At 42.4% G+C, this 20,182-nt stretch overlaps 1 protein-coding gene across 11 annotated transcripts in view; it reads left to right on the forward strand.

Annotated features, from left to right (window-relative positions):
- LOC128703633 (band 7 protein AGAP004871) overlaps nt 1-20,182 on the forward strand; it is a 478,066-nt gene that overhangs the window by 410,751 nt on the left and 47,133 nt on the right. The window contains exon 4 of one of the 11 annotated variants that reach the window (XM_070101314.1): nt 645-742. The exons of 9 other annotated variants lie outside the window; for them this stretch is intronic. In XM_070101314.1, coding sequence (XP_069957415.1) covers nt 645-742 — 98 coding nt within the window. Of the gene's footprint in view, nt 1-644; nt 743-8,843; nt 8,942-20,182 lie in introns of all 11 variants that reach the window. One more of the 11 variants, XM_070101312.1, reaches the window with a different exon arrangement.

A 20,182-nucleotide genomic window follows, 5' to 3' on the forward strand; every position in this document is an offset into this window, starting at 1 on the left:
GTAACTGCCGTCATATGATAGTCCCAGCAACTTTGCCTTCTCTACTCTCAACCTAACAGCTAGGAACCTCTGAGAGCGTGCACTCTACCTAGCAGCTAGGAACCTCTGTCTCCAAATATTTACACCATTATCATCAATTTAAATTATTAGTGTCGTAATCTTAGAGAAAAATCATAACTGGTCTTCAAAACTTGCTAAAATAATTTATAATTTCGCTACAAAAACAAAAAATAAAATGTTGCAAAATGCATCTTAATAAGAGTGAAACTCGTCAGCCCAAAGCAGATGAATGAAATGTCAGCCCAGAGCAGCTGATACTAAACCATTGCATGGAGCGACACAATCTAATCTTCATACCACTGTGATCAAATAGAACTCTTTTGATTTATGCATTATGAGAAATCAAAGACTCTATTCGCCCCGTAATGTTATTTTAAACCCAGCCTATAATCATAATGCAAGAAGAATACCGTGCATAAACGTAAAAAATAAACGATTGCTGTCTGTGGCGTGCGTTACCAAATTATATATACCTATATAAATATATACATATATGTAGCCGATACAAAAAGCAAGTATAAATGAGAGTACCAAACACTACGCCAGACTATGACGAGAGTGTCCAAGAACAGTATCGTCTGCAGGTGCTGACACATGACTCGGTCACCGTTGCTGTGGACGGGGTGATATACTTCTCTGTCAAGGATGCTCTCAGAACCGTTATCGCCGTCGCTGATTACAGGTAGTAAAGAGGGAGAGAGAGAAAGAGCGAGAGAGAGAGAGAGAAAGGGAAGTCAGATCAGTTTATATACCTTCCAACGTTTTTTCCCAAGCGAGCCTGCATATAATTTTATTTAAACGATAGCAAAAAAATGCACGGTATTTTTGTCTTTGTGAATGATAGAATATATATATATATATATATATATATATATATATATATATATATATATATATATATATATATATATATATATATATATATATATATATATATATATATATATATATATATATATTTATATATATATATATATATATATATATATATATATATATATATATATATATATATATATTTATATATATATATATATATATATATATATATATATATATATTTTATATATATATATATATATATATATATATATATATTTATATATATATAAATAAATATATATATATACATTATATATATATATATATATATATATATATATTTATATATATATATATATATTTATATATATATGTATATATATATATATGTATATATGTATTTATATATATGTATATAGATATGTACATATGTATATATATATATATATATATATATATATATATATATATATATATAGTTTTATCTACATTTGAGCTGATTCGCTAAATAGAACCTTACACCTGAATTCTGAATGAGGAGACGAGACACAGTAAGGTGACAACACCTACCACAACACTGCCTGCCTCACACTCACCTTCTTAGACCCTCAACTTTACAATATATATAAATTATATATATATATATATATATATATATATATATATATATATATATATATATATATATACATCAGAAAATAATATACATTTCAGAATTTGGATGTAGGTGAATGTAACCAGCGTATTCAAGGATATATCTTTTTGCCAGTATTCTATCGCATGCAGACTCTTGATTGTGCAAATTGTAAAATAGAATTACGGTATCGTGGGTCGGCTGACCGCAAAAGTTTGCCGGCTGATTAATTTTTATTTATTTTTTGCACGAATTCCGTATAAATTTATATATATATATATATATGTATATATATATATATATATATATATATATATATATATATATATATATATATATATATATATATATATATATATATATATATATATGTCTATGTTACTTTCTTACTTTCCTGGGTACCTTTAGAGGAACTTAATAGTCGGTGAATAAAAAATGGACTGATTTGACAGGGTGGAGAAACTGGAATTTTTTTCTTGTTTCTGAATGCTGACCAACACAGTTGAAGTGTAACAAATCTCTCTTTTATTTTTCGTCCGCAAGGCTGCTATGGTATTTCTTTTTTCATCTGCAAATTACAACGATATTTAACACCATTAATATGCATATTTTTTTGTATTTTGGTCATGAACAAAATTACTGCCCTCTCTTTTTTTTATTTAAGTAGTATAATTAGGTTTGCCTTTCGTCTGAATCTGTCTGTCTGTCTGTCTGTCTGTCTAACATGAACAAGAATAACAGTGATACTTAACTCTCTGTTTATCAAAGACATCTTTAGTCAGATATACATTTCACTAGATTTTCTGACCTACCCTCTCTTTGTACCCTGTACTCCATTGTCTCCATGCCCACCATGCCCCGACCCCTGCCCACCATTTCCATACTGTTGTCCATCATTTCCTGACCCCTGCCCACCATACCCCGACCCCTGTGCATCATTCCCTGACCCCGGCCCACTATTCCCTGAACCCTGCCCACCATACCCCGACCCCTGCCCACCATTCCCTGAACCCTGCCCACCATACCCTGATCCCTTCCCTTGGTATCTGTCTCATAACTACTATTCTTCTCTTCCTCTCATATTACACCGTACTTCCTTCACCCATCCCATCTCCTCTCTCTTATTCTTCTCATTACCAGTTCACTTCCCTGCTCCTCTTCCTCCTTCACTCTTCCATTTTCTCGTTTGATTTTCTCGTTTATACTAAATGCAAAAATAATGATCCTCTTAAGAATAAAAAATATTGAACGTCTATATTTATATTTTCTATTCCTTTTCCTGCTTTCTTTTATAGATTCACTTCCTTCATTCTTTTGTCGTTCTCATAATTCCTTTCACTTTTTTTTTCATTCCTCTCGTTCATTTTACTCTTCTTTCATTATCATATTTTCTTCTTCTGGTTTTACATTCCTTTTCTCTCTGTCTCTTTCATCCTTCAGTTCTCTCTTCCTTAATTTTTATCTCGTTTTAATTTTTTTTTCTTTACTAATCTTTCCCTTCACCCAACCTTCTCTTCACCCATCTTTCCCTTCACCCATCTTTCCCTTCACCCATCTTTCCCTTCACCCATCTTTCCCTTCACCCATCTTTCCCTTCACCCATCTTTCCCTTCACCCATCTTTCCCTTCACCCATCTTTCCCTTCACCCATCTTTCCCTTCACCCATCTTTCCCTTCACCCATCTTTCCCTTCACCCTTCTTTCCCTTCACCCATCTTTCCCTTCACCCATCTTTCCCTTCACCCATCTTTCCCTTCACCCATCTTTCCCTTCACCCTTCTTTCCCTTCACCCATCTTTCCCTTCACCCATCTTTCCCTTCACCCATCTTTCCCTTCACCCATCTTTCCCTTCACCCATCTTTCCCTTCACCCATCTTTCCCTTCACCCTTCTTTCCCTTCACCCATCTTTCCCTTTACCCATCTTTCCCTTCACCCATCTTTCCCTTCACCCATCTTTCCCTTCACCCATCTTTCCCTTCACCCATCTTTCCCTTCACCCATCTTTCCCTTCACCCATCTTTCCCTTCACCCTTCTTTCCCTTCACCCATCTTTCCCTTCACCCTTCTTTCCCTTCACCCATCTTTCCCTTCACCCATCTTTCCCTTCACCCTGACTTCCCCTTTCACCTGTTTGTGCACACCCTTTCCCTCTAGTTAATCCCCCTTCTAATTACATGTAATCTCTACCTTCCTAACCTTCCCCCTGTGTAATCTCCCTTACTTAATCCACAAAAGAGGATAATATCTTGCACTAATTTAAGCTCCCCCCTTCCTGTTTCTCTCCCTTCCTTCATATCTACTTTCCTCCCCCCTTCCCTCCCTTCATCTCTACCTTCCTCCCACATTCCCTTCGTCTCTACCTTCCTCCCACATTCCCTTCGTCTCTACCTTCCTCCCACATTCCCTTCGTCTCTACCTTCCTCCCTACTTCCCTCCATCTCTACCTTCCTCCCTCCTTCCCTTCATCTCTACCTTCCTCCCTCCATCTCTACCTTCCTCCCTCCTTCCCTCCATCTCTACCTTCCTCCCTCCCTCGCAAATGTAATTTTGAATCTTCCTGTGGATTATTTTCCTATCTATCGTCAATCTCAATTTACAAATCAATCCTTTTTTAAATCTCTCCCTTCAAAGGGTTCACTTTCCTCCCTGTCTACAAGGTAGATTCTCCCTACTTTCAACTTCCTGGACAGGTAGGTAGATGTATTTTCCCAATTTTTTTCCTTTCTGGACAGGTAGTTAGAAGTGGTAGCCACTACCTAATTCCTCACTCCTGGACAGGTAGTTAGAAGTGGTAGCCACTACCTAATTCCTCACTCCTGGACAGGTAGTTAGAAGTGGTAGCCACTACCTAATTCCTCACTCCTGGACAGGTAGATAGATTCTTCCTCACTCCTGGACAGGTAGGTAGATTCTTCCTCACTCCTTGACAGGTAGATAGATTCTTCCTCACTCCTGGACAGGTAGGTAGATTCTTCCTCACTCCTGGACAGGTAGGTAGATTCTTCCTCACTCCTGGACAGGTAGGTAGATTCTTCCTCACTCCTGGACAGGTAGGTAGATTCTTCCTCACTCCTGGACAGGTAGGTAGATTCTTCCTCACTCCTGGACAGGTAGGTAGATTCTTCCTCACTCCTGGACAGGTAGGTAGATTCTTCCTCACTCCTGGACAGGTAGGTAGATTCTTCCTCACTCCTGGACAGGTAGGTAGATTCTTCCTCACTCCTGGACAGGTAGGTAGATTCCTCACTCCTGGACAGGTAGGTAGATTCTTCCTCACTCCTGGACAGGTAGGTAGATTCTTCCTCACTCCTGGACAGGTAGGTAGATTCTTCCTCACTCCTGGACAGGTAGGTAGATTCTTCCTCACTCCTGGACAGGTAGGTAGATTCTTCCTCACTCCTGGACAGGTAGGTAGATTCTTCCTCACTCCTGGACAGGTAGGTAGATTCTTCCTCACTCCTGGACAGGTAGGTAGATTCTTCCTCACTCCTGGACAGGTAGGTAGATTCTACCTCATTCCTGGACAGGTAGACTCTTCCTCACTCCTGGACAGTTAGATTCTTCCTCACTCCTGGACAGGTAGGTAGATTCTTCCTCAATCCTGGGCAGGTAGGTAGATTCTTCCTCACTCCTGGACAGGTAGGTAGATTCTTCCTCACTCCTGGACAGGTAGGTAGATTCTTCCTCACTCCTGGACAGGTAGGTAGATTCTTCCTCACTCCTGGACAGGTAGGTAGATTCTTCCTCACTCCTGGACAGGTAGGTAGATTCTTCCTCACTCCTGGACAGGTAGGTAGATTCTTCCTCACTCCTGGACAGGTAGGTAGATTCTTCCTCACTCCTGGACAGGTAGGTAGATTCTACCTCATTCCTGGACAGGTAGGTAGATTCTTCCTCAATCCTGGGCAGGTAGGTAGATTCTTCCTCACTCCTTGACAGGTAGGTAGATTCTTCCTCACTCCTGGACAGGTAGGTAGATTCAACCTCACTCCTGGACAGGTAGGCAGATTCTTCCTCACTCCTGGACAGGTAGGTAGATTCTTCCTCACTCCTGGACAGGTAGGTAGATTCTTCCTCACTCCTGGACAGGTAGGTAGATTCTTCCTCACTCCTAGACAGGTAAAGGTAGATTCTTCCTCACTCCTAGACAGGTAAAGGTAGATTCTTCCTCACTCCTGGACAGGTAGGTAGATTCTTCCTCACTCCTTGACAGGTAGATAGATTCTTCCTCATTCCTCGACAGGTAGGTAGGTTCTTCCTCACTCCTGGACAGGTAGGTAGATTCTTCCTCACTCCTGGATAGGTAGGTAGATTCTTCCTACTTCCTGGACAGATAAAGGTAGATTCTACCTCATTCCTGGACAGGTAGGTAGATTCTTCCTCACTCCTGGACAGGTAGGTAGATTCTTCGTCAATCCTGGGCAGGTAGGTAGATTCTTCCTCACTCCTGGACAGGTAGGTAGATTCTTCCTCACTCCTGGACAGGTAGGTAGATTCTTCCTCACTCCTGGACAGGTAGGTAGATTCTTCCTCACTCCTGGACAGGTAGGTAGATTCTTCCTCACTCCTGGACAGGTAGGTAGATTCTTCCTCAATCCTGGGCAGGTAGGTAGATTCTTCCTCACTCCTGGACAGGTAGGTAGATTCTTCCTCACTCCTGGACAGGTAGGTAGATTCTTCCTCACTCCTGGACAGGTAGGTAGATTCTACCTCACTCCTGGACAGGTAGGTAGATTCTTCCTCACTCCTGGACAGGTAGGTAGATTCTACCTCACTCCTGGATAGGTAAATTCTACCTCACTCCTGGATAGGTAGATTCTACCTCACACCTGGACAGGTAAAGGTAGATTCTTCCTACTTCCTGGACAGGTAAAGGTAGGTTCTTCCTACTTCCTGGACAGGTAGATACAGGTAGATTATACAAGTAGATAAAACAAACACATGAAAAAACGCAAGACTCTTAAAACGATAATTTCCCCTTTCAAGTGGCTTTTGATCCAAGGAACTGGATTTATCCTCAGCTTCCTTGGATCGAACTTGTATGCCTCCCATTCCCCAGGAGTTATGTGATCCCTACGGGTTTATCGCTTCCCCTTGATTAAAGAAAATAAAGGCGATTTTTCGCTCAATTAGAGATTAATGTAGTCATGATTATGCTCTAAATGAGCGAAATGTTTCATTCAGGGACCTGATAACGCTCTTCTTAAGGGAGACATTTCTCTCAAGATTTAATAAGGCTTTAACTGAGCGAAACGTTGTTTTTTCTACAGTCTTTCGCTGTTTCTTGTGTTTTTATCAACTTCCTCACTGTTTTATTCTCCTCTCTCTCCCTCCCTCCCCCTCTCTCCCTCCCTCCCCCACTCTCCCTCCCTCCCCCACTCTCCCTCCCTCCCCCACTCTCCCTCCCTCCCCCTCTCTCCCTCCCTCCCCCACTCTCCCTCCCTCCCCCCCTCTCCCTCCCTCCCCCACTCTCCCGCCCTCCCCCTCTCTCCCTCCCCCACTCTCCCTCCCCCTCTCTCCCCCTCCCCCACTCTCCCTCCCTCCCCCACTCTCCCTCCCTCCCCCACTCTCCCTCCCTCCCCCTCTCTCCCTCCCTCACCCTCTCTCCCTCCCTCCCCCTCCCTCCCGCTCTCTCCCTCCCTCCCGCTCTCTCCCTCCCTCCCGCACTCTCCCTCCCTCCCACCCTCTCTCTCCCTCCCTCCCCCCCCTCTCTCGCTCCCTTAGTCTCTCCCTCCCCCTCTCTCCCTCCCTCAGTCCCACCCTCCCCCTCCCTCCCTCAGTCCCTCTCTCCCCCCCTCCCTTCCCCTCTCTTCCTCCCTCAGTCCCTCCCCCTCTCTCCCTCCCTCAGTCCCTCCCTCTCCCTCCCTCCCCCTCTCTCTTTCCCTACCCCCTCTCTCCCTCTCTCCCCCTCTCTCCCTCTCCCTCCCTCCCTCAGTCCCTACCTCCTCCTCTCTCCCTCCCTCAGTCCCTCCCTCCCCCTCTCTCCCTCCCTTCCCCTCTCTCCCTCCCTCAGTCCCTCCCCCTCTCTCTCTCCCTTCCCCTCTCTCTCCCTCCCTCAGTCCCTCCCCCTCTCTCCCTCCCTCAGTCCCTCCCCCCTCTCTCCCTCCCTCCCTCTCCCTCCTTCCCTCTCTCAGTCCCTCCCTCTCCCTCTCCCTCCCTCCTTCACTCGGCATCTTCACTGTTAAATTTCACCTGCTCCTGCACTATTTTTCCTTGATTGAGATCTATTTCACTCTTCCTTGCCTTTCTTCCTTCCTTTATTGCTGACTTGCTTCATTCCTGCATTCCTTGCTTCCTTTTTTTCTGCCTGCCTTCCTCTCTCTCTCTCTCTCTCTCTCTCTTTCTCCCTCCCTCCCTCACGCTAATCTTCCCCTCCCTCCATCCCCCCAGCTCTCCCTCACGCTAAGCTTCCCCTCCCTCCATCCCCCCTGCTCTCCCTCACGCTAAGCTTCCCCTCCATTCATCCCCCCAGCTCTCTCTCACGCTAATCTTCTCCCTCCATCCCCCAGCTCTCCCTCACGCTAATCTTCCCCTTCCTCCAACCTCCCAGCTCTCCCTCACGCTAATCTTCCCCTCCCTCCATCCCTCCAGCTCTCCCTCACGCTAATCTTCCCCTCCCTCCATCCCCCCTGCTCTCCCTTACGCTAATCTTCCCCTCCCTCCGTCCCCCAGCTCTCCCGCACGCTAATCTTCCCCTCCCTCCATCCCACAGCTCTCCCTCACACTAATCTTCTCCTCTTTCCATCCCCCAGCTCTCCCTCACGCTAATCTTCCCCTCCCTCCATCCCCCCTGCTCTCCCTCACGCTAATCTTCCCCTCCCTCCATCCCACAGCTCTCCCTCTCGCTAATCTTCCCCTCCCTCCATCCCGCCAGCTCTCCCTCACGCTAATCTTCCCCTCCCTCCATCCCCCCTGCTCTCCCTCACGCTAATCTTCCCCTCCCTCCATCCCCCCAGTTCTCCCTCACGCTAATCTTCCACTTCCTCCATCCCCCCAGCTCTCCCTCACGCTAATTTTCCCCTTCCTCCATCCCCCCAGTTCTCCCTCACGCTAATCTTCCCCTCTCTCCATCCCCCCTTCTCTCCCTCACGCTAATCTTCCCCTCCCTCCATCCCCCAGTTCTCCCTCACGCTAATCTTCCCCTCCCTCCATCCCCCCTGCTCTCCCTCACGCTAATCTTCCCCTCCCTCCATCCCCCCAGCTCTCCCGCACGCTAAGCTTCCCCTTCCTCCATCCCCCCAGCTCTCCCTCAGCTAATATTCCCCTCCCTCCATCCCCCCCAGCTCTCCCTCACGCTAATCTTCCCCTCCCGTTCTTCTCGTCAGATCCTCACGCGAGACTCAGTAACCGTGGCAGTTGATGGCGTAATTTACTTCTCAGTCAAAAATACAGTGAATGCTGTAACTCATATCCAAAACTTCAGGTAAACGGCACTGGTCCAGTAGATGTGGCACCCCAGTCCAGTCCAGTCCCCCGAACCCCACCCCAGAACCTTGCTCCAGTCCCTTTAAAAATGAGAAAATAATTCTTCAAGGGGGCACTTTCCACCCACAATCCTCTGGTGGAAAGTAGGATGGATTGCCCCCCTTTCCTACTGTCTGAGGGAGAGGGGAGATGTTTATCCATCCTATCCTTCTGATGGAAGAGGATGGTTGGCCTTTTCTCTTTTCCTTTGAGGGAGAGGGGAGATTTATTTATCCTTTCCTTCTGAAGGAAGAGGATGCTTGGCCTTTCTTCTTTTCCTTCGAAGGAGAGGAAGGGGAAGGAATATATCCACACTTATTTTAAAATGAGAAGGACAACTGGCTTCCCTGATCTCTCCTTCCTGCGAGAAGGGAAGGTCGGCATCCTCGTTTCTTCTCCTCTTTCCTAGGGGAAAAAGGGGACTTGGATCAATCAGGGGACTCAAGCTTAAGGTTCGTAGGTGTCACACAAAACAAACAGAAGTTCCTAGCATGTTGATATGTATATCCAGAGTGTCTCATGCAGTGCATAAGAAAAACAAGTGTTTTTAAGTAGATTTGTGGTTGATAAAAAAAGAAACTATTCGAAAGTCCATTTTTTGCAAGTAATGGCAGATTCCCTTGAGTAAAATTCAATGTGTTTTGTTAGAGAGAGAAAGTAGAGGTTACAAAGTGGAGCTGCTTCAGCTGTTTGATCCCAACACGCATGACATGTTGTATATACTAACATATATATTGTTGTGGACACACACACACACACACACACACACACACACACACACACACACACACACACACACTCACACACACATGCGTGTCCAATGGCTCTGATATACATAAATATTCCTTTTGTCAGTACACATACATATACATATTTTGTGGACACATACATGCGTGTTAAATGACTCTTATATATACATATTCCCTTTATATAACACACGCACACACACACACACACTTACTAACATTTGAACCAAGCAAAGCTTTGTTATGAAACTGGAAGGCAAGGAAAATGAGGCTAAATATTCAACGAACTGCCAAAGGAAACACATATCCAAGCCTATCCTCCGGTTCCCATAGAAACCAAATAGTATCCAACCAAACGAAATTGGTATTCAAAAACCCTAAGAATAACTCCTTCAAAACACTCTACCTAATATGTATGACCCATTCTAGAGAGAGCAGTGCCTTTATGGAACACTCGTTCACTGTAATTAAGTGAAACTCGAGAAAGGTCGTAGCAGTGAAGCGAAACTTATGCCTGCGCTGAGCGGAATGTTCTGTTTACAAGGAATGGGAGAGCTTAATTTGCTGTCACTGGAAGAGCGAAGAACATGGTATTACGTCACGACATACATACTCTTGGATATACACAATATAAACAAAAACTCTGGGATAATATAAACAAGAAATCTGGGGCATATAAGGTATAAACAAGAACTCTGCGACGCACACAAGATAAACAACACCCTGGGACCTACACAAGATAAACAACAACTCTGGGACCTACACAAGATAAATAACAACTCTGGGACTTACACAAGATAAACAACAACTCTGGGACCTACACAAGATAAACAAGAACTCCGGGACATACACAAGATAAACAAGAACTCAGACATACACGAGATAGACAAGGATAACTCAAAGACGTACACAGGATAGACAAGAGGCTCCTCAGTGGGTATATAACACTAACAAGAGATTACGTTTGTACATTCCGCACCTGAATGAGCCAGAGTAACGTTAAACATTTCTTCATCATATGCGCAGTAAAGTAATGGTATGAGTTAACAACAACACGGTGAGAGAGGACTATGTAAAGGAGTTCAACATTAGCTATGACACAGTTATAAGTCAGTCGAAAGTGACGAGGTTGGCCTAAACCTCTTAACCTACACACGCAAACCAGACGTAATTACACCACAAGTTCGGCTCCGCTTCTGAAACAGGTATAGATAATTCCACCACACACACACACACACAAGCAAGTGAACATCAGCCATCATAGTATAATAATAATAATAATAATAATAATTAATAATAATAATAATAATCATTATTTCTACGAGTACGTGTACAAGGTATACATGTCTACCTATTTATAGTGAAGGAGCAGAGCGATATGTAGTCTAAGTGAGTGATATCCCATAATATGGAAGGTAAAGATTACTAAGAAACTTATTGGCAGTTAGAACCAAGTATATATAATTTACAATAGTGAAAAATATCAGTATAGCTAATTGTTTATATTAAGGCTGAAAATACCAAATTAAAACATAGTTATGATTTTGTACCGACAGGAAAAACTAGTTGATGGATGGTGGTACTAAATTGGAAGAATTTATAAAACAAATTTAGTAAAGAAAAACGTAGCTTTGAAAAATTAAATTGAAGCGGTAAAGATTTCAATACAACATGTGTTGTAAATATATTGCAAAAAGTCATTAGAAAACATACAGAAAATTCAGAAAACAAAAAACACAAACTGGTAAACAGTTCGGTTTTCTGACTGGAAATTCATGCATAATAAATCTGTCAGATTATAATGACAGTCACAGAATCAGTTCACTAGGAAATTGCAAAATATACGAGGAAGGAAAAGCAGATTACAATAAATGACACTGAGAGGAAAATGCGAAATGTTAATAAGAGGAAAAATGCAATCGTGGGGAGATGTGACAAGCGGGGTGCCACAAAAATTAGTTCCATTTTCTGACAAATTTAAATTTTCAGTTAATATATATATATATATATATATATATATATATATATATATATATATATATATATATATATATATATATATATATATAATATATATATATATATATATATATATATATATATATATCAATCTTTACATGATGGTTTGAATAAATTAAGCAAATATTGTGATGGATGATAGAAATAAATGTAGATAAATATGAAGTAATAAAATGAGATAAAGGGAAATAAAGGCACAGGAAGAATACAAACTGTGTCGAAAAATATTTAAAGCTTAACACAACGAATTCGGTGTTATTATTAACGAAAAAATGTCACGAAATATATCAACGAAATATTTCGAATTATTAAAATATTTTTCAAGTATGTGGATGGAGAAATGCGGGAAAAATCTCTTTGCAACATACAAGCCAAAACTGAAAAATATAGAGATTGTGTGGTGCCCCGATAAAATATAAAACTATATGTTAGAAACGTTGCAGAGCTAGAAAATAGCTGCAAGAGATCAATATTAACTATAATGAAAGGTTGCTAGCACTTAAGACGCCCAGAGTGAAAAACTGGACGAAATGTGGAGACTTAATTATTATAATCATGGGGGAGCGCTAAACCCGTAGGATTATACAGCACATGTGTATGTGGGGGGGGGGAATGGAAGGTATTCAGGGTCAATTCAGGGAACTGGAACACACATCCAATTCCCTACATCAAGAGCCCCTCACTAGCGTCAGTTTTAAGTCTTGGAAAAGTGGCGCTAAGTGTATACTAAAAAAAATTCTTGGTAAAGAGAATGGTTGATTAGTTTAATTATTTAAAGGAGGAGATAGTGAGTACTGTAGCCAATAGGAAGTTAAAATACGACGAAGAGATTACTGAAAACGCAACACCACCAGCATAACTCTGCTCCTGTAGCTACAAATAAGTAGTAATTAGTAGGTAATTGCGCGCGCGCACACACACACACACACACACACACACACACACCATTCCTCCTCTGCTATACCATCCCTTTCTCTACCTCATTCTCTTAACCCATGTTTTACCTTCTCTTCTCCTTATTTAGAAAAATCCGTGACTACAGTTCGTTTCCGCGAATATCGCGATTAGCGGATGAAGGATCGAGCCTTCACCAGTCCTGGCGATGAAAGAGTAACAAGCGTTTGCTTTTACTGTTTTAACATTTTAGTCCACCTCACCTTCGCATCAACCCCTATCAACCTATTCCTGGCTCTTTATTGCCATAACCTGTCACGTAAACTCTTCAGACACCATTACACACCACCCATCCCTTGATTTTTAACTATCACGTCTTACCCTCATCCTCTCAATTCCTGAAACCTCAGTCTATCCTCAGTTATCAAATTGTGCCTCACAGACACAATTTCTCTCCATACCACGGGCGGGATTTGAACCCGCGGTCAGAGAGTCTCAAAACTCCAGACCGTCGCTTTAGAGGGTTCAAATCCCGCCCTTGGTATGGTTTGTTTGAAATCGTGTCATTACGATTTTGTGAGTCACAATTTCTCTCGTCCACTCTATTGCAATTTCTTTTTTCTGATACCTGCTACTTCTGTAAACTCCGGATACCCAGATACTCCCTGATATATACCTTTTTTTTCATTTATTTAATTAAAAACCTCAATTCCCATCCCTCTCTGCTGACTTAAGTCACATTTTATCATCCACTGTAATCTATTCTCTCATATTCCTGAACACATATCACCTTTCCTATCCACCAAGGGCATCCTCCTACCATAATACATCTTCCCCAGGGAGGAACTCCACTTCCCCACTTCTGCTACCCTCTGTCCTCTTCCCCCCTTCCTTCATGGACCCACCCTCTTCCCCGTCCCTTTCAAACCCCTCCTTAGGTCCCCACCCCTTCCTTCCTATTTCCTACTCCCGTCTTTATCCCTCCTGGCTTCTCTGTCCCCACTTTTCCCGGCTCCTCTCTAACCCTATCCATCCTGCCAATTCCCTATCCCCCACACGAGTCTGGCTCAGAAAAATCAGGAATAATGCAAGAGGATGAATGTGCGGAACAAAATAGATGGCATCACAAACAAAAATGGAGAAATTAGAGAGAATCGCGGAAGATAAACCAGACTTCACAGCTCTCACAGAAGAGCTCTTCACGGTGATTATTACATTAAAATCCAAACCCATGTGGATTTAGGTTTGAGAATATACAAAAGAGGCATTCATCAAGAATCAATGATTTGAAAAAATATATACTTAGTAGTATTACACGTGAAGTACAAAGCCTGTGTAGACTCGATCCTGCGTCCATTAAGCTAGAGATACAAGCTACCAAGCGGTACTCACCTAGAACGAAAGTATTTAGAATCTGTGGAATTCAAAGAATATAGAGACAGTGATAAATTTGAGAACAAAACTAAATGTAGAAGTAATTGGAAAAAGACAAAATAATTAAAAAATAAAAATGGAATATGAGGATAAAACTATGGCAACAATACACGTCAAGTAAGAAGTAGTGGAGAAACCACGAAGGAGAAGAGTGAAACTCTTAATAATGGAAAATTGTAAACATTACAGAAGCTAAACTGAACACTAAGGTATGGAAGACGGGAACTCCACACCCAGGGATGGAAGACTGGAACTCCACACCCAGGGATGGAAGACGGGAACTCCACACCCAGGGATGGAAGACTGGAACTCCACACCCAGGGATGGAAGACTGGAACTCCACACCCAGGGATGGAAGACTGGAACTCCACACCCAGGGATGGAAGACTGGAACTCCACACCTAGGGATGGAAGACGGGAACTCCACACCCAGGGATGGAAGACGGGAACTCCACACCCAGGGATGGAAGACGGGAACTCCACACCCAGGGATGGAAGACGGGAACTCCACACCCAGGGATGGAAGACGGGAGCACACAGATGATGAAAATCTGGTGTACCACCTGGCACAAGGTCTTGCCGACAGTATTATTTGGCAAGATGCTGGAAATCTCCTCTTACCTTCCCTCTCAATGCATACGTAAACTAGGGAGCAACGTGTGCCATCCACTGATTACAACGGGTTCATGAACACTACACACATCATCGAGCAACGAAGGTGGGAGCTATGCCCCCACTGTAGCGCACCACATGTGGTACCAACATCCTTATATATGGATATTAAGTGCTGTAGCGAGGAGGAGGTTGGGTATATCGTGCCAATGGGCAATGTGTGGTGTATCATGGAGAGAATTCGTAGTTTGGAGATTAGAAGGAGTGAGATTAGTAAAAATATTGTCAAGAGGGGCTGCGCCATTGCTGGACTTTCCAGCCACGACGCCTGTACACAACGTTCTCCCACAAAAGACTGTTGGACAGGTCCGGGAGGACAGAGTAGCACACCATGTGTATCTTGTAATCAAAAGCCCGAGGACGTTGCTGTCGATCATTGACTACCATCCGCGACCTCGGTAAATATGCTTCGTCAAGCCGTAGCGAAACGTTGCCACAATAAAATGTTGCATTAGTTGCACTTGTGTCGTTTTTCCTAACATATAGTCGGTAATTCTACCAACATTATTTACAATGCTCACCTAGATGCACTCTTTAGTGTATAGAGAGCCATTAGGCACAAACGGTGGTACGACAGCAAACTCTGAAGCACCTGATTGAACATTAAAATGGTATAAAATACCGACAGGTTGTTAGGTAAGACACATATGCAACAGTTAGGTATCTTTATTTCGAAACGTTTCGCCTACACAGTAGGCTTCTTCAGTCGAGTACAGAAAAGTTGATAGAAGCAGAAGATACTTGAAGACGATGTAATCAGTCCATCACCCTTAAAGTTTTGAGGTGGTCAGTCCCTCAGTCTGGAGAAGAGCATTGTTCCATGGAATGAAACAATATGGAGATGAAGTGACAGGATGGAGCCTATATAGCGCCAAGAGGTGAGACGTAGGTCACTAGAAGAGGTAAGAACTCAGATGCTGGGAGGTCAGGTCCCTCTCAAATCCAGCCGTTCTCACTAGTAGAGGTTGTCGAAGTTGATTCAGTCGAGTACTTTTCTGTACTCGACTGAAGAAGCCTACTGTGTAGGCGAAACGTTTCGAAATAAAGATACCTAACTGTTGCATATGTGTCTTATCTGAAGCACCTGCTGAAAGTGGAGGTTGGGAAGAACTGAGGAAAACAACAGGAAACAAAACTACTGAAGGTAAATAACAGGGTAATAACAGGAAAACAACAGGTAAAATATAGGAAAGACGACGACTAAAGTGGACACTATGACAAGAGAAATACAAGTGACACCACAAAGTGATGGATGGCCGTGAAACGAAGTGATACATCGACAACACCTTGGAATCTATATTTCCGAAACGTTTCGCCTACACAGGCAGGCTTCTTCAGTCAAATTCAAAGGTGACTAAAAACTGCAAACAGTGGATCCAAGAAACTAAGTATAAGCATACGAAGCGAGGAAATATGAAACAATGTGAAAACATGCGATTAAATGAAAACTACATAACCGTGATAACGACAGAACAAAAAGAATGGCACAACACGACCAAATTACCTCGTACATTAGCAATAGCGTCATCGACTCGCAGCCGGTGGACTCGAGTTGAGTCCTAGGGCGAATATAAACTAACGAGGAAGCCTCGTCGCACCTGTTACCTTTACCCGGCTAGCAGTAAATAGGTATCTGCGAATTAGTTGGTTATATTAGGAGGAACTGGAGGTACATTGTTACACTATCATGGGTAGCTCCAGTTTTTGAAAAAAAAAAAAAAGCTGTGGTAGGATAGCAGGTCATCGAAAATAAATTCATGAGAGAGAAAAAGTGTGACTCTTCATGAGTAAAAAACGAAAGAAAATGAAAGACTCACGAAATCGTAATAACCACGGAATTTGATATGGGTTCAAATCTCACCGTTCCGTGGTTTTTCTTTTTAAGATGAGAGACAATTGAAGATAAAAATCCTGGCTTCAAATGCTAAAGTTGGAGAGATGGCTTCCCAGCCACACACAAGGGCCCTCTTCTTTCTCAGAACATACATGATTGCGGCTTCTTCAGTCCAATGCAGAGAACGATAGAATACGAGAAGTTTGAGGTAATCAGTCCCTCAGCAAATGATCTGCCGGAGGGGAGGGGGGGGGAGAGGCGCAGATGATGTAAAGTTAATGAACCGAAAAGAAAGCGCAAGGATAGAAGAGTTGTCGAATAAGTGGCTGATGGAGTTAAATCTAAGAAAGTATCAAGTTAAGATGACTTACGAAATCGTAGGAAGACGATAGCAAACATTTTGGTGGCTTTGAAGGGACTTGAGCTAGATTACGTCACACCCACCGTGGTGTGAGATTCGTCTGTAACAACCTACACTTGTGGTCACAGTGGTGGCTTATTCTAACCTTCCTGTGATGTATAGAACTATAACTAGTTGGATGAATCTTATTAAAGCCAGTTGAGCCTAGTGGTTAACGCACTGGCCTTTGAGCTTTCAGACTCACTTGCCATCGGTTGAAGCCCTACCCGTTCCCTGATTTGCCAAGACAAGCAAATAGAGAATAGAACGAAAAAGACCTGAGAGAGGAGAATTTGGAAGGATTCTGCAGAAATCATCGAATAAAGACGTGGGAGCGAACTTCATACCAGACATGTGGTACTGAACGTACCTACTGAGGTGAACATCGACTCACGTCAACAGTGTGAATAAAATTATCCTTTTAGCTAAGATCCCATGGTACTGTAGATATCTTCTACAACTCTACTGCTAACACCTAGACCAGCCTAGGCAACGCTGATAAGCGTTTTTGATCGGCATACAATACAGACAAGATGAGAATTAGACACATGTGCAACATCTGGGTATCTTTAATGTAGACATTTCGTCATCCGGTGGCTTTATCAATATAAATTCTAGGACATAATTTGAAGACAGTAGAACTATATACAAAAGATGAGATAATCAGTCCCTCAGCCTTGAGTTGGTGTGAAGAGCACCATACCGGGCTGAGGGACTGATTACCTCAAGTTTTGTATATAGTTCTACTGTCTTCAAATTATGTCCTAGAATTTATATTCATAAAGCCAATGGATGGCGAAATGTCTTCATTAAAGACTTCATTAAGGTGCTTCATCAGAGCACTCAGAGCACGGAGTTCCCACGTGATCCAATATGTTCGGAAGAAAATATAAAATATCAAAAGGTTTATAGCCAGATTTGTTCCGTAACTGAAAAGGAAACACAAGGAACAGAGACTAAACTAAATCTAACAACCTTGGAAGAAAGACCAGGAAAGATATAACTATGTTCAAGTCTTACACCAGCCAGGAACAGATTCTCAACGTTTCCTCCATCATTTACCTCCTCGGCTTGATGTATTTCTCCATACAAAAAGATTATCGCCATCATAAAGGGACAGAAAATAAATTATAAATTATTCATGTTTTGTGCAAAAATAGCACACAAATATTCACCCCTTGCCATGTAATTTTTTACCCCCAGGGGGTAAATTTACCCCTGGTTGACAATCACTGAATTCTAGAACAAGGGAACAAAGATGATAACTTAAAAAATAAAACTTTTCTAGGGGATGTAAAAAAACACTTCCTCAGTCTTCTGGAGGTAGGAAAGTGGAATGAGCTAGATGAGGTAGTGGTGGACGCAAACCCATTACACTGCTTCAAGTGTAGGCATGACAAGGCCTAAGAGACTAGCAATGAGTGATCTGTAGGTCACTGGGTAATCTTTGCTCAGTGGTGAGAGGAGGTTGCGTCCTAAGGAAGTACCTGGGTGGGAGTCCAGAACAGAACACGTCTTATAGGAGCATTTCTAGCTTCTGTTGCTCGTTGCTTACCTAGACGTAAGTAAATACCTGGGTATTAGGCACCTGCTGTGGGATGCAAACTTGGAAAATAGACGAATCAGACAATGAAGACTGGACGTCTTCTGTAAATCTACGCAGGTAATTACAAACACCTGAAAACACACACACACACACACACACACACACACACACACACACACACACACACACACACACACACACACACACACGCACACAAGCCACACCTACATATCCTTACATAATCCATGCACACCTATACCTGCATACAAGTATGCTGTGTACACACCACATTTGTATATCCAACGTATTTACACACCCATCATACATGTATGCATACTAGACCTACACAACAAATATATTCCATATATGTATGTATGCGCGCGCGCGCACACACACACACACACACACACACACACACACACACACACACTCACACACACACACACACACAGGCACACACACACACACACACACACACACACACACACACACACACACAAACACACAAACACACACACACACACACACAAACCTGCGCATAAAGCAAGCTTGAAGGAAAGGACACCTCATCAAATAATAGCTTAGATTCTAAATTTAAAATAAAACTAGAATGATTTTACGCCTTGTCAACGTTGTCTGTATGATACACTGCAAAATAATTCATAATGAACCATCACTGTGACTTTTTGGTACATTGCCTGCGATTAATGCAAATTTCAATGTTCACATTACGGCCGATCAACGCCACTTTCAACAAACATTACCTTCGTTAAACACCCTTTCCAATATTCCCATTACGTTTCATCAACGCCGCTCACATCACTTGCAATCAACGCCCGTTCCAATGATCACATCACGTTAATCAATGCTAGTTTCAACATTCACATCATGTCCGATCAAAATAAATTCTGAAGCAAACATTACCTTTGATCTCAAATAAATGGTTTAGAAAACAAACCAATAAATAAATCAGACACTTGTACAACATCTGGGTATCTTTATTCCTGAATAAATATACCCAAATGCTGCACATGTGTCTCATTTATCAATTACCTTTGATGATCCTTAGTTCCACTGAACAACGTCTCCTAAGACCACCGCCATTTCCGATACGTATTATTCCAACCTCTCAGATAACAAGTAGGATCACCAGCTGGATCATACCAGCTGGAGGTTTCAAATAACATCACAGTGTGAAGATAAAAACCACTGAGGTAACAAGTGTCTTTTAATATCGCCAGAACTAACTTACTTTCGAAAAAAAATATATAATGTAAATGGTTCGACGAATTTATATTTTTCGTAGCCTCCACTACTGTTTTTCTCCACTAGGTTGCTGTAATGCAATTTTTGCTGTATTGTACGGTACGTTGCTGTATCTCTTGTAAGTTGCTGTATCTTATTGTATGTTACTGTATCTTGTTTTGAATGCTGCTTTATCGTGCTGTATGTTAATGTGTATTAAGAGTATGCTGCTGTATATTTGAGATTCTGTGTGACTGTCTCTCTCTCTCTCTCTCTGTCTCTGTCTCTCTCTCTCTCTCTCTATTCAATAACTCACTGTTTCTAGTCAACTTGATCAGGTATTTACAGCAACAGTGGCAGTAACATGATCAGCAACAGTAGCATCAACAATACCAGCAACGTTACAGTTT

Source organism: Cherax quadricarinatus, chromosome 76 (assembly GCF_038502225.1).
Source record: "Cherax quadricarinatus isolate ZL_2023a chromosome 76, ASM3850222v1, whole genome shotgun sequence".
NCBI lineage: Eukaryota > Metazoa > Arthropoda > Malacostraca > Decapoda > Parastacidae > Cherax > Cherax quadricarinatus.